Source organism: Bos taurus, chromosome 14, assembly GCF_002263795.3.
Source record: "Bos taurus isolate L1 Dominette 01449 registration number 42190680 breed Hereford chromosome 14, ARS-UCD2.0, whole genome shotgun sequence".
Lineage (NCBI taxonomy): Eukaryota > Metazoa > Chordata > Mammalia > Artiodactyla > Bovidae > Bos > Bos taurus.
The window spans coordinates 4,246,612-4,261,790 of NC_037341.1; the positions used below are offsets into that span (position 1 = coordinate 4,246,612).

Sequence of the window (15,179 nt, forward strand, 5' to 3'; positions counted from 1 at the left end):
ATGACCAACCTAGATAGCATATTCAAAAGCAGAGACATTACTTTGCCAACAAAGGTCTGTCTAGTCAAGCCTTTGGTTTTTCCTGTGGTCATGTATGGATGTGAGAGTTGGACTATAAAGAAAGCTGAGCACCGAAGAATTGATGCTTTTGAACTGTGGTGTTGGAGAAGACTCTTGAGAGTCCCTTGGACTGCAAGGAGATCCAACCAGTCCATCCTAAAGGAGATCAGTCCTGGGTGTTCTTTGGACGGATTGATGTTGAAGCTGAAACTCCAATACTTTGGCCACCTGATGCGAAGAGCTGACTCATTTGAAAAGACCCTGATGTTGGAAAAGATTGAGGGCAGGAGGAGAAGTGTACGCCAGAAGATGAGATGGTTGGATGGCATCACCAACTCAATGGACATGGGTTTGGGTGGACTCCCGGAGTTGGTGATGGACAGGGAGGCCTGGCGTGCTGCGGTTCATGGGGTTGCAAGGAGTCTGACACGACTGAGCAGCTGAACTGAACTGAACTGCACTTGGCTAATAAAATACAATATACACCTTTTAACACTCCATGTTTTATAGTTTCTTACCTTGTAAATGAGTCTGCAGTAGGTACGTGGGAATTTGGTAAAATGTTCTTTTGTTTCCTCATTGATGAGGGTCTTAAGGGTGCCAGAGAGGTTATGGGAGTCATCCAAGGTCACAGGACCAGGTTGACATTACTGTGTGACTGAACCAAACTTGAGGACGCTTGCCTGATGCACAGCAAAGCCAGCCTGCTGCCACGGGGCGAAGGACAGTAGTGTCTGATGCCTGGAGCAAAGAGAACGGGGAGGCAAGTGAGACCCGAAGCCCTGGCAGCTTTCAGACAGGGTTGAAGAGCAACATTTATATGAGGGTCATGGGGTGTGTTGGTGGACATCTTTCTAACAGGTTGATGGTGAGGTAATAGGGTGATGTTTGGAAATCTTAATCATCAACCTTCTGGTTCCAACCAGTCCGGTATCCACATGCTGGTCAGCATCCTCTAACGCGAGGGGATCTTGGTTTCTGCACGACAGCTCAGAAGTGCATGGCAGGTTTTTATGTATAGCCCTTCAGGAGAAACTAGGAGTCCTGCGACTCTGTCTCACTGCTCAGCCACTGTTTAGGTCATCATTCCTTTTCTTGCTTGACTGCGTTTCCTTTGTTTCTGCTTTTTGCTTTGTTGCTGTTCTTTGCTTTCTTTCCATTTTCCTGTTTTTGCTTCCCCTCTCTTCCCTAATTAGTAACTGCTTGAATCTGCTCTTTGGGACTTGGGGAAGGCCAGACAAGAATCGAGGACAGGACACGGAGGGAGTTATACCCGGGAAGACCCTGCAGGGTCCTGCTCAGTTTCAGTCCCCACCCCCCACCTTTTTCTTTGATCCTCTTCTATCCTGGGGGGAGCAGGGGCAGGGCAAGGGTAGGAGTAAACTTTTGGATAGAGAGGTTAGTCGTGAACCTGCAGGGGAATGTGGTTTTAAGGGGGACTCAGTCTCGGTCCTGAGACTGGACTTGCTGTCGCTCGGCGGCAGCGTGAACTCCTCCGCCTCGTCCTCTCACCGTCCAGGATGCTGGCGAGGGACCCGGCACTGATCGTATCTCTCTTAGTTATTGCACTTTTTTCCACCTTCGCCTTATTTCTTGACTTCCTCCCCTCCCCGCCCTCCCCCTGCGCACAAATCAGCTTTTTTGGCAGTCCCAGAATCAGCCACAGCATTTTATTCTAAAGAAACAGGATGCACCATCTGGGGCTCTGAAGAGGATTTCTCGGGGACTGTTTGCAGAGGCGAGGGTGGGCCAGAGGGAGGCTGTGGTCCTGAGGACACAAGGCCACCGTGGGCCTGGGGGCAGGAGGGAGAGAGTGTTACCAGAGTTTAGGGAGCGTTTAGGCTGTGGTTCATCTCTTTCGTGAGAACTTCTCAAGCCTGTTCCGATCTCTCTCCTGAATTGAACACAGAGCATTGGAAATGGGCAGGGCCCCTGAATGAGTCATCTTTGGTTGTGGAGCCAGATTGCAGTTTGCTGTGAATAAACAACCAACATTTGTTGAATGAATATATAACTTACAAACTTGTCCAAGCAACAGTCACACTGCAGGAAAAACAAATCATCTTGAAGCATTATTTTTCTGAAAGGTCCAGATGTAAAGTTTTCAAATTCAGATGGTGGTTGCAGGGTAAGCCAGTTATTAGTAGGATTTTCATTTAATGCTTAAAAACATAAGCCTCGATAAAGTAGTGTTGCCTAGCAATGTTGGGTTCTACCTGGAATAAATTTGTTGCACATTATCTAATTGGCTCTTCGTGACGACCTCCTAAGGCTACTTCCATTTGCCATACAAATTAGCTCACCCTGGAGATGGTAAGTGGCTTGAATAGGGTCACCTCCCATTTCAGTATTAGGCTTGGCTACGATCTGCTGACCTAATATAGGGGTACAGTCTCTTACGTGAAATTGTGTGGGTCCTGTGTGCTTTGGATTGGGTTTATTTAGAATTTAGAAAAGTAGTAATTTATAAGTGATGAAAATAGCATTTACTGTGGTGTGTGGGGCAAAATTCCTCGTCAAACTCATTATAATGATGCCATGCTGCTGCTGCTGCTAAGTCACTTCAGTCATGTCCGACTCTGTGCGACCCCATAGACGGCAGCCCACCAGGCTCTCCCATCCCTGGGATTCTCCAGGTAAGAACACTGGGGTGTGCTGCCATTTCCTTCTCCAATGCATGAAAGTGAAAAGTGAAAGTGAAGTCGCTCAGTCATGTCCGACTCTTCGAGACCCTGTGGACCTACCAGGCTCCTCCATCCATGGGATTTTCCAGTACTGGAGTGGGGTGCCATTGCCTTCTCCAATAGTGATGCCATAGAAATGTGTAAATATCCATGGAAAAGGGGATGTCTAAAGATTTTAATTAGCCTTTAAGTCAGTACAAGTCAGCTTTTGCTACCTGATGAGTTAGGGTAAACACTTGTTTTCAGAGGTCGAGAATTTTGAAATTGTGAATACAAAGATATAACCGTCTCAGTGTCCTTCTATAGAAAGTAGCAAACAGAATTCCTCCCCTGCTTTCCTTTCCTTCTCCTTTTTCTCGTCTGATCAAAGTCCAGAATGATGGGCACCTGAGACCAGCAACAACCACAGCAGCTGAAGTGCATTGACTGCCATGCCAGGCACTCTGTTCTCGTGATCTCTGAAAAAACATAGCCTCTGCTGGCCCTGCAGCTCCTGGTATACCCTGGCCTTCGTAAATGAAGGAAATTGTTGTCCTCTGAAGCTGGCAGTTACCAAGTGTTGAAACCAGAACTTAAACCTACACTCTATTAACCACCATGCTTGAAGGCAGAGATTGTATCTCAGTCATTCTTGCCCCTTGCAACCCCTGGGAAAGTGACTCACAAAATATAGGTACTTGGTACATTATTGGCAAAATGATGAATTCATTTATTGATGATGTGGGGACTGGGTTGAAATGTGGCTACATGGTCAACTCTGGGGTGAGTTCAGGATGGTGGCAGGAGAAATGTGGAAAAAGCCCAGTAAAACTTGAAATTGTGGTCACCTGTGGTGGGGGTGATATTGTTATAATCACATCTGGAGCCATGGGCAACAGTGGGGCACAGTCACTGCTCAAAGGTGAGTCGTCACAGATGGTGACTGTGGTCCAGGCGTTTTGGACTGAGTGGGATGAGGGGCAGCTTGGATGAACTCCAGGGAGTGTGCAGAGTGAGGTGCTGGGAGAGATGCTGGCTGGAGGGTGTGGTCCAGACAGTGGGAGGAATGGAACTGCCTTGCACCTTTGCTCTCTCCTGCCCAGAGGTGACATCTTGACTGTGTTGTTTTCTCTTTTCAGGGGGACCGTGGTGCGCCTGGGATCCCCGGCTCTCCTGGCAACCGTGGAGAGCCAGGCATGGCGGTCGCCGGCCCTCCGGTGAGTCTTTATTCACCCGGCACCTCCTTGCTCCAGGACACACAGCCGGGGCCTGCTAGGACCGCAGGGCCACTCCTTTCCGGGCTGATCTGGTGGTGGGTCGTGATCCCTGGGTCAGTGAGGCTGTAGGCCTGTGCACTGTGGCTGATGCTGTTACCGTAACCTGGTGTACTTCTTATGGGAATAAGGCCTCTGGGGAGACCAAGATGTGTCCTTTCAAAGAGGAGTGAGAGAACAAAGCTCATTAAAAAAAGAAAAGGGAGGAAAAAAGGACTCACTGTCCAAACTTGGCAAAACCTGAGTGGAAGCCAGTGAACCTGAGCTGGTTGGGTGAGGGGTGTGGTCTTGGAGGAGTGACTTGCCTTCATGCTCTTTCAGGCAAAGGTGAGTTCATTATCCCTCTCCAATTAATATATCGCTGACGACATCAATAGAATCAAGAAAGTTTTTTTTCTTTTTGTAATAATTTTATTTTATTTATTTATTTCTGGATTTTCTGGGTCTTCATCGCCGCGAGGGCTTTTCTCTAGTTCCGGCAAGTGGGGGCTACTCCGTAGTTGGGGTGCTCAGGCTTCCCTGTGGCGGCGTCTCTTGGTGCGAGCACACAGGCTGGAGGGCACGTGGCCTGCGGCAGTTGGGGCAGTGGGTTCAGTAGTTGAAGCTCCCAGGCTCTAGAGCACAGGCTCAGCAGTTGTGGGCCATGGGCTTAGTTACTGTGGGACAAGTGAGATCTTCCCAGATCAGAGAGTGAACCTGTGTCTTCTGCATTGGCAGGCAGATTCTTTACCACTGAGCCACCAGGGAAGCCCCCAGGAGAGGTTTTTATCTCCAAAATAAAATCCTGTGACGTGGTCTTTGGATTGGTGGTCTTGGTGGATAATTCACATCAGTCTACTAGGAAGCTCCAACACTCAGTGGTTTTCTGATATAGCTGCTAAACCTCACAGAATCCAAACTGCCCGTGTTTCATTGATGATGTTGTCGTCGTCATCATCTTAACCCAGAAGCACGATCAGACTTTACTCCCAGTAAACGAAATCTGAATATAAACTGGAGCAACGCATGGCCTGGTCTCTGCCTGGTTTCTCATTCAAAAAACAGAGCAGCAGCGTGCCTGGTTTGTCTCTCAAAGAGCTTGAGAGGAAGCCTGGTGTATTACAGTGTGTGTACAGTCACGGAGTCGCGTCCACTCTGCCACCCCGTGGGCCTTCTCTGGATTTCCCAGGCAGGAATACTGGAGTAGGTTGCTATTTCCTTCTCCAGGGTTATCCTCCCGACCCAGGGGTCAAACCCACGTCTCCTGCTTCCCCTGCATTGGCTGGTGGATTCTTTACGACTGAGCCACCTGGGAAGTGCCGTTACCCACAGCACCACAGTAAAAACCCTTCTCCTTGCCCCAGTGCTGCTCTTACGCCTCTCATTCTCTCCCTGAAATTCCCCCCAGGGACCCTCGTCTGTGTTCTCTTCCTCCCAGGAATGACCACCTCGCTTCCACTCCACTCCCAGCAGTGGGGCTGCCTTCAAGGCGGGAAGACCAGTGCCTTGTGTCTTCCTAAAGGTCCCTGGAAAACAGGGAGAAGGCAGGTGGTATCCTCTTGGAAATGTCCAGTTTTAATCTGTCTTTCTTAATTTCTCTGCTAAAATTTCTGATGGAAAAAAAAAAAACCCTCTCTTGCATCAGCTTTATCTTTTGTCTTTGGCTGTCTTTTACAATCTGTTGGTAACTAGAAGAAACAATATGGAAAAAGATGTAGTGAAGACATGCAGCAGGTTCAGGCTTTCTTTTTGTTTCAGAAATCCTGCTTTTAATGGGGCCTTCTCTGCCAGAGTCAGGATTCCGAGTCCTGCAGGCGTTAGCTGCTTAGAAGAGAAACTGTGATCTGGAGTGGTCCCACCGTCATTTCACGGGCCTCTGCATGTCCCGTCCACTCCCCAGGGATTCACTGTAGGAAAACCTTAATCAGAAAGCCAGGCAGCAGAGGGGGATGCTTGTCGCCCCACCTCCCAACGCAGAGCCATGAAATCGCCCCTGAAATACGTCCCCACCCAAGTGATTCCACCTGAAAAGTAATTGGCTGCCTCCAGCCGAGAGGCCACAAGTCAACCGCTCCGGGTCCTTCCTCCACTTCCACTGATTAAAAGCTTCCGTGGTGGGTGAGACCTTATGGAGCTTCCATAAATCCTGTCTTTGGCTGCTGGCCCCGGCTCCTTCCCGCTGGCCGGGCCATCTGTGTGAGGGTTCAGGGGGATGTGGAGGTGGAGCGGGGCTGATAACAGGGTGTGAATGCGCCCCTCATGCCCCCGGGCTCAGCAGCCCCCTGCCACAGGCTGAGTGGTCTGTATCTGGTGCTGGGTCTAGAGCATCCACGTCCTCAACCCTTGCGTCCTGTGAAAGCTGGTTTATCTTTTGTTGAAGGCTGGGCTTCTGCATTAGCATCTCCCGAGATCAGAATTCAAGGGCTGAGGGTTTATTGGGGGAAATTATCTCAGAAATCACCCCTTGGGGAGTGGCATCCTCCCCTGGCAAGGCCCTGGAGATGCCGGTGCAGCTGCAGAGGTGATCTACACAAGTTGGGGTGGAGCCAGGGTCGACTCCTGGTGGGAGTCAGTGAAGGCTGCTCCAGGGTACGGGGGTTAGGGGGCTGGAACTTGGGCTAAGCATCCCCTCATGGCTACATATGCCCCAGGGCAGGCACCTCAACCAGAACCTACCAGGTGGGTGTGTGCCTAGAGGTGCTGGAGAGGGTCACTGAAGGTGTCTAGGGCTTCCCTGGTGGCTCAGTGGTAAAGAATCCTCCTGCAATGCAGGATGACACAGGTTCAGTCCCTGGGTTGGGAAGATCCCTTGGAGGAGGAAATGGCAACCCGCTCCAGGTTTCTTGCCTGGGAAATCCCATGGACAGAGGAGCCTGGTGGGCTACAGTCCATGGGGTCGCAGAGAGTCAGACACCACTGAGTGATCACACTCATACTGAAGGTGTCTGCTTCTTCAGTGTTCTCCAGGTAAACTGTCTGAGGCTCAGAAGGTGAGGCGACTTGGCTGATGTCACACAGCTAGTCCAGGACCAGGACCATCGCTTCCAGTCCTCTGAAGCCAGCTCTCTTCCTCTGCTTCAGCTGGCCTGTGGCTTCCCCAGCGTGGGTGGGATTGCTCATTTCCATCACCTCCTCACATTAAGGCTAGGTTCCTCTGGTCCCTCCTCCTGTGGCTCTGTGCTCCAAGGCTTGGGCATCCAGGAGCAGCACTCACCCCACCTGGAAGGGAGCCCGAGCGAGGCTTTCTCTGCCAAGCTCTGCGCATCACCGGGCAGGGGACTGGATGGAGAGGCAATTGTTTGGCGTTTCAACTGCTCCCTTCAAGACATTAACAAAACATCCCTTTTATCTTAAGGTTGCCTGTGATCTTCCTTAGCGGGATCTGATAAGTTTGAAAATGACCCAGTTAGGCCTGAGGGCAGATCAAAGTGCTGTTGAACTTCACTGAGCCTCTGAGCCTGAGGTCAGCAAGGGCGGGGCTCCCCCAGCAGCACCCCAGGACCCCGGCCTGAGCAGTAGTTTCTAGATCAAGGGTGTAGGGAGGGTTGCAGCGCGGTCATGTTGGTAGTAACACCTAGAAGCTTGCCTTGAACCTTTAAATGCCATAAAACTCCTCGCCTAACATCTTTTTCAGCCTCCGTTGCCTGGAATCACCTCTCATTTCTCTGTCTTCAGCGTTCCCTCTCTGGAGTCATTTGTTCTGACTTTGCCCAGACACTGAGGGTTCACATACAAAGAAAACGAGCTCACAGCCCTTTATAGACCTACAGACTGCGGGAGAGAGGAAGCATGGCGCTGATGATGTGGGAAAGCATCTGTCATGTTTCCTGAGTGGAGCCGTTCTTTTTCCCACTCCCCCCTCTTCCAGGGAGTAATAGAACAAGAATGGAAATGAAAGCCTCTAAAAGCTGGAGCGCTTGTGACCACAGCTCACATGGCCTGCCCACTTGCAGTGTCCAGCTCTGAGCAAGATACCCACATCCATCCCCTCACTTAGCTCATGGGATCCTCTCACCCAGTCCTCCCAGCCACCCTGCCAAGCAGATCCTGTTCTCTCTTTCATTTTACGAATGAGGGAATTCACGTAAGAGATGTGACATTTGCCTGAAGTCATAGTTAGGACGTCGGGGAGCTAGGATTGGACCCCAGCGTTCTAGCTCCGAGCAGATGCCCTTAGCTGCTCTCCAAGCCAGGGCAGCAGTAGAGCAGGAGTTCACGTTTACATGGTCCTTCCTTGTAAAGTCCTGTAGCACCAGACTTGCCCGGTGGTGCTAGTGGTAAAGAATCCACCTGCCAAGGCAGGAGTCTCAGGAGATGCGGGTTTGATCCCTGGGCTGGGAAGATACCCTGGAGGAGAGCACGGCAACCCACTTCAGTATCATTGCTTGGGAAATCCCATGGACAGAGGAGCCTGGCAGGCTACCGTCCATGGTGTTGCGGAGAGTTGGACACGACTGAGTGACCGAGAACACACTTTTCTTCGTGCCAGGGTCATCTCACACTCTTCGCTGCTTTTGAACTACTGACCTGTGAGTCTCACTGTTGCTTCTGTTCGTATGTCTTGTCTCCTGGTTGAGTCCAGTTCCTTTGGTTCTGAGAACCACACCACCGCTCCTGCCATCCCCAGGTCAGGCTGGCCTGTTGCCCTTCTAAAGGAGTGTGTGCAGACAGGTAGCCCTATCTCACCCGGCTGCTACTTGGGGACCCCAGGCATTTCTCGGCAGTCACCCCAAGGACTTAGGACAGGCGCTGCAGCTTCATTCACGCCCAGTGCTCTCATCCTGTTCTGTGCACAGCGAGGTCCCCTGGGCTGCAGAGGAGGGGCTGTGCACCGCCCCGGACCCCAGGAATGTGCTCAGTCGCTTCAGTCGTGTCCGACTCTTCGTGACCCTGTGGACTGTAGCCCGCCAGGCTCCATGGGATTCTCCAGGCAAGAATTACTGGAGTGGGTTGCCATGCCCTCCTCCAGGGGATCTTCCTGACCCAGGGATTGAACCCATGTCTCTTACGTCTCCTGCGCTGGCAGGAAGGTTCTTTACCACTAGTGCCCCCTGGGAAACCCAGGCCCCAGGGCTCTTGTATAACCAGGAGCTGAGTACCCCAAATATCCTAATCTTGGCTTTTCGACTGAAGTCTCAGGGGGACTCCTCTGTTGTTGGAAGAAAAAAAGGTTTTAAATAAATTTCTACTCTCGTTTCCAATTGAAAATGCTCCTTTCTAAACTCAACAAGGCTTTTTGAGGTTCCTGTAATGGTTCCCAAGGCATACTGAGCACTTACACAAATGGGCAAGGCTCCCGTGTGTGGCTTTGCAACACATCACCTTCCGCAGTCTTCTCAGTGGTCCTAGGAGCCCGAGCTGTGATTGTGTTCAGCTTACAGATGAGGAAACTCAGGCTTGGAGAGGTTCAGACAGTGGGCCTGGCTCAGTCTGCTGATGAAAGGCAAAGCAAGTGTTTGAACCTGCCCCGGGAGCCCAGCATGTAGCGTGGTACCCATGAGCCTTTCAGATAAAAGATGATGGCGAATAAAATGGGCTGTGTCTTTAGATAGATATCTACGGGAGGAGGAGCAAGGTAGAGGGGATCAAATTTCAAGTTTAGATACGTATAAATTGCAATTTTTTAAATTGGTGAAACAAGATTTATTGTTAGGTCTTATGGAGCTTCTGGACTTTGCTCACAGAATAGCTCAGGGCTTCCTGGTCCCCGTGTTGCCTGTACACCCATACTTGGGCCTCAAGGCTGGAGCAAATTCAGGTTTGATCTTTCTGACAAGACTTCACAGGCTGTGTCCTTCCAGCAGGAGGTATCTGACGTCTGGTGGTGTCTTGTCTTGACGTGCACAGCCTTTGATGTCCAAGCCTTAGATCAATTAGCACATCAAGGCTTTCAAATTGGTGCTCTCTTAGTTCAGTCAGTTCTTTTATGTAGTAGCTCCAGTCCTTCTAGGTGGAGAGGTGTTCCCTCATTTTTCCTGTTAATTATTTTCAAATAACGACTTGGTTCCCTGGTATCTCACAAAGATGATCAGTGAGGTGTTTTTGGTTTTTTATCAATCATTTTGAACTCAGATTTAAACACATTCAGTTTGTTTTAATGTGCGGCAGATATTCTTCCTTTTGCTGTCCAGACTGTCTTATTTATGCAAATAGGAGCCTCTTCGGGTTGACCCTAAGTGCTTTTAACACATGCCTAGCAGTCTTCGGGCTTCCCAGGTGGCGCTAGTGGTAAAGAAAGTGAAAGTGAAAGTTGCTCAGTCGCGTCCGACTCTTTGTGATCCCATGGACTATAGAGTCCATGGAATTCTCCAGGCCAGAATACTGGAGTGGGTAGCCTTTCCCTTCTCCAGGGGGTCTTCCCAATCCAGGGGTCAAACCCAGGTCTCCCACATTGCAGGCAGATTCTTTACCAGCTGAGCCACAGGAGTAAAGAACCCGCCTGCCAATGCAGATGTAAGAGATGCTGGTTGGTAGTTTCCCTGATCTTTGGAATGATAGAAGGTTCCAGATTTGAATATGTTCCTTGTCCAGATGTGGGATCAGTCATTTCTCCAAGGAGTTGTAGTTCCTTTTAAGTGGAACACGGTTTCAAAGGCCAAAATATGTGTGTCAGGTAAAGTGACTCATGAATAAAACCCATCAGAGGGTGTGATCTCAGAAATGGGGTCGCTATTGTGGAACACGTGTTTAGGCTTCAGATTTCAGACTGACACTGGGAAGTCATTATACAGTCCTTCCTCCACAGCACACTCCGCTATTTCTTAAAAGTATAGTAGCAAGATGGCTGTGGGAATGCCTGTTACGGGCCAGGCACCGGTCCTGTTCTCTACTTAGAGGATCTTCTGCTTCTGATCATAGGAGCCAAGGTGATCACCCAGCTTTGTGTTATAAATAAGGAAGCTGAAGCTCAGAAAAACAAATGTGCTCAAGCTCAAACAATTAATAATTGATAGAACTAAGATTTGAAATGAAGACCTTTTTGACAACCAATTCCATCCTTCACATGTGGATGTTCTATTAAATGACAGATGAGAGGAATCCAACGCTTAGTCTGATGAACAAGTCAAATGCTTCAGGTGCATCTTGGAGTTCAATTTGGAAACAAAAAGTGCCTCTAAACTCTGGCAGCATTCCCCAGGCCAGTAATAAACTGTCCTTAAGTCCTCTCCTTGAGCAGTAAGTATACAGCCTCAGTAAGGAGCTACTATGGTAGGAATGACATTTGGATGTATGTATATTGATCCATGGGTGCCATTGACCTTCAGCTTGACGAGAGTGTGAAAGCTCATGGAGGGGGAAGTGATCTGTGAGTCAGGGAGATTCTGGGTGGGACTCTGAGTCCATTGTCTTCTCTTTAAAATAAAAAAAATTGTTTACTTATTTATGTTCAGCTGTGCTGGGTCTTCACTGCTGCACGAGGGCTTTTTCTGGTTGCAGAGAGTGGGGCATACACCCTGATTGCAGCGCTTGGGCAGCCCTTTGCGGTGGCTTCCCTTGTTGCAGAGTATGGACCCGACGTGCCTGGGCTTCAGTAGCTGAGGCTCTGGGGCTCTGGAGCAGAGGCTCGGGAGTTGTGCACACAGGCTTAGCTACGCTGCGGCCTGTGGAATCTTCCTGGACCAGGGATTGAACCCGTGTCCCCTGGCTGCCACGCCTGGTGTATGTGAGGCTCTCAGTAAATATTTGCAGAGTGCAATAAGGAAAGTATTTCATGTATTACTCTTAAAGAAATCTTCTGTGAGGGTTAAAAGGGTTGTTTGTGTTTCTTGAGAGGAGTTTTTAGGTTGATATGAGTAAAGTACTGGAGTAGGAAATGGCAACCCACTCCAGTATTTTTGTCTGGAAAATTCCATGGACAGAGGTGCCCACTGGGGCTCCATGGGGCCCCAAAGTCCATGGGGTTGCAAAGAGTCCCACTACTGAGCACCCCCCACTGACCCCCGCATTGCAAGGCAGATTCTTGCCCACTGGACCACAGGGAAGCCCGGAGCCCACTGTCTTCTTACCTGCTTGACTTAGTCCTCTGGAAGTTTCCCCTAGTTTAGTGCTCAACTCTGCACTGAAAATGATGCTTATTTTATTTTATCAGGAATTTCTGGGACATATTTAATGGGCAGGCTTTTAGGTTACCTGGTCTGTCATGCTGTCTGGGACCTGTGCCTTTGTGTGAAGACTCTTCTCACTCTTCGGATATCTTGGAGGTTCTCCCGGGTGCCACTTCAGGGACACACAGGTGCCCAGGACCAAGAACGGGTGGTGGGACTCACTGCACCTGGAGAGTGACTCGCGATGTGGCTTGGGCTGTCTCTTTGTCTCTTCTGGCCTTAGTTTGATCATCAATGATGAGGATGATAACACTTGATTTTCAAGTTCTCATACCATAAAATTTTAATTTTAGCAGCATGCCGTGTGCTATGCTCTGCTGTGTCTGGCTATTCCCAGGGTGGTGCTGAGTCCTGGAGAGTGGGTGCTGAGCACCCCCAGGGCAGAGGAGAGAGGGCAGATGAGCCCAGAAGCAATGACAGTACCAGGCCATCTGTCCCAGATGGGGTGACCCAGGGGCTGGGGACCGGTTCTAACGAGCCTCCTGGGAGAAGCCTGGGAGATGCCCAAGGGTGCCGACATCTATACTGGGAACCCACGTGTGGCAAGGAGAACACGTCCAGGCAGGAGGGCAGGGCGGCATCTTCTCTGCAGATGCGAAGGCTTGCGGCCCAGGGCCAGTGCCGCTCACTCGGGGCCTGACACTCGACGATAGTGCCTCAGGCAGGGCACGCATCTTCAGTGCAGCTCGGGAAGCCAGGTTGTAGGCTGCTCACATGTGTGGGATGGCAGACCGTGGTGTGTGTGTGTGCACGCACACACACATGTATCTGTATGTGTGCATGTGTGTGCAGGAAGGGGTACCACTGCAGCCTCAGCCATGCAGCCCACTCTGGGGAGTCTAGACGTGCCCCTTCCCCCACCCATCCCACCCAAGCAAGCAGGGCATGCAGCACAAGAATGCTGAAATGCAGGGTCCACTGCACACCAGGGCTAGAGATGGGCTAGGCGTCAGACACCCGCTGGCTGCCAGGAGGGGGCAGCACCAGTGCAGGGCAGGTGGAGAAAGTTCCAGGAGGATCCCCACACACAGCGATAGTGGGTGCATGAGAGAGGGGGTGACACTGCCTTACACATGCAGGAAGCCATTAAAAAGAATGGCATTGCCATTTGCAGCAACATTGGGTGGATCTAGAGATTGTCATAGTGAGTGAAGGAAGTCAGGCAGAGACGTAGAAGTATCATATGCCATCCTTTGTATGTGGAATCTGAAAAGAAATGATACAAATGAACTTACAGAACAGAAACTGACTCACCGGCGTGTGGTTGCCTCGGGGAAAGGATGGGAGGAAGAAGGGATAGTTAGGTTTTGGGGTGGACATGTACACACTGCTGTATTTAAAATAGATGGCCAACAAGGACCTACTGTCTAGCACAGGGAACTCTGCTCAAGGTTATGTGACAGCCTGGATGGGAGGAGTTTGGGGGAGAATGGATACATGCATATGTATGGCTGAGTCCCTTTGCTGTCCACCTGGAACTATCACAACACTGTTAATCAATTATACCCTGATACAAAAATAAAAAGTTTTGTCTTAAAAGAAGATGGGAGGGTGTTAGCTTTTCCTTAAGGACCCAGCCTTACATTTAAACAGACGTTTCACTTCCAGTTTGCTTACTTACTTGTTTGTTTGTTTCTTAGGGCCCCTCTGGACCACCAGGAGAAAAAGGTCCTCCGGTACAGTATGACTTAAATACAGGGTTGTGTCTTGATGGGAGAAATTATGCGCTAATCAAAGCCATTTGAAGTTGGAGAGGCCAGCAAAGACAGTAGTTTAAAAAACAACAACTTTAACGTTATACAGTGCAGACTCTCGAAGATACAGGCACTCACCTGTGGAATGGTGGAGTCGGGAGGAGGGTTGTCCAGTGCCCTGAGCTCCAGTGACAGCTGGGCAGACCGGCACTGCCTTTGCTTTTCGCCGCCTCTGCTTCCCTCTAGACGGACAGCTGTGGTTTCACGCATGTCATCACATTGCCAGAGGAAGTAATTTTGAATCCCAGCTTCACTGCCCCCAGCCACAGAGCCAGGAGCCAGTGAGGGTGCTCTTTTAATCTGTGAGGCAGGCGGGAAAGTCTAGGAAGATTCCTGCAGAAAGTGAGATCCGTAATTGAAAGATGATTTGGGCCGACTCCCAGTACCATCTAGAAATTGTCAGCCAGGTGGCAACGACTTTCCAATAAAAATATCTAGCAGTCACCTGAGCGCCGGCCTCCGCACTGGTCCTCTCACAGGTCAGTGTGTCCAGCCAGCGGGCTCCTGAGGCTGGTAATCGACCCTGCACCCGGAGTGAGCTCAGGCCCGTCTCACTGCAGGAGTAAGAAGGGGGCTTGCGAAGGGGGCCTGGGCAGTCAGCCTCATGGGGAAGGTTTTCCAGAGCGTTCTATCTGTGTGTTGAAGACAGCCAGTCCTCAAGCCCTGGCTGCTCTCAGGTACCTCCGTTCCATCAGATTGGTCAGTGCGCCAGGCGATTGGACAAGGAGAACCAACCCCACGCAAGGGGGCCCTTGGTTTTTGTTTTAAGTGTTGGGGGATGTCTTCTTTCTCTTCAGGGATCTCGAGGCCCGCCTGGGTTTCCCGGCCCCCAGGGACCAGCTGGCCAGGATGTAAGTAAAGGCAAGGGGTGTGGGTTGTGTCCCTGCCGACCCCCCTCCCCCTCCCCTGGCCTCCCTTGACCAGGAAACCCCGGGGGAGCTGCTTTGTGCACCGAGCCCCGCCCGCTCCCCTGGGAGCCTGTTGTGTGTTTGGCCTCTTTGTCCACCGTGGCCTCTAAGCGTGTGTTGTCTGCTTGCACTTCTTTTGCTTCTGTGTGATGCTGTCAGAACCGTGCAAGTTCCTGGCTATATCCCACACAACACCTCCTGCTGTTCTGCCCTCCTCTCTTTCAAAGTTGGTCCTTCTGCCTGTGTTTGGAAAAAGACGGCCTGAGTTGAAGATCAGATGTGTGAGTGTGTGTCCACATGTGCACACACACGTACGCACTTTCAATTTTGTGTTTGGCAAGGAGTTCTGAGAGGGGTGGCTTACTGTTCTGAATATTTGCCCTGGTTGATATATTCTGAGAAGCTCTGGGTCTTCAGCTGAGGTTGGAAGCTGTGA

General features: G+C 50.5%; 1 protein-coding gene across 3 annotated transcripts in view; it reads left to right on the top strand.

Moving 5' to 3' along the window:
* The window catches only part of COL22A1 (collagen type XXII alpha 1 chain), a 224,150-nt gene that overhangs the window by 151,562 nt on the left and 57,409 nt on the right, over positions 1 to 15,179 (top strand). For all 3 annotated transcript variants that reach the window (XM_002692600.6, XM_025002008.2, XM_059874411.1), the window contains 3 exons: positions 3,863 to 3,940; positions 13,722 to 13,757; positions 14,633 to 14,686. In XM_002692600.6, coding sequence (XP_002692646.3) covers positions 3,863 to 3,940; positions 13,722 to 13,757; positions 14,633 to 14,686 — 168 coding nt within the window. The remainder of the gene's footprint in view (positions 1 to 3,862; positions 3,941 to 13,721; positions 13,758 to 14,632; positions 14,687 to 15,179) is intronic.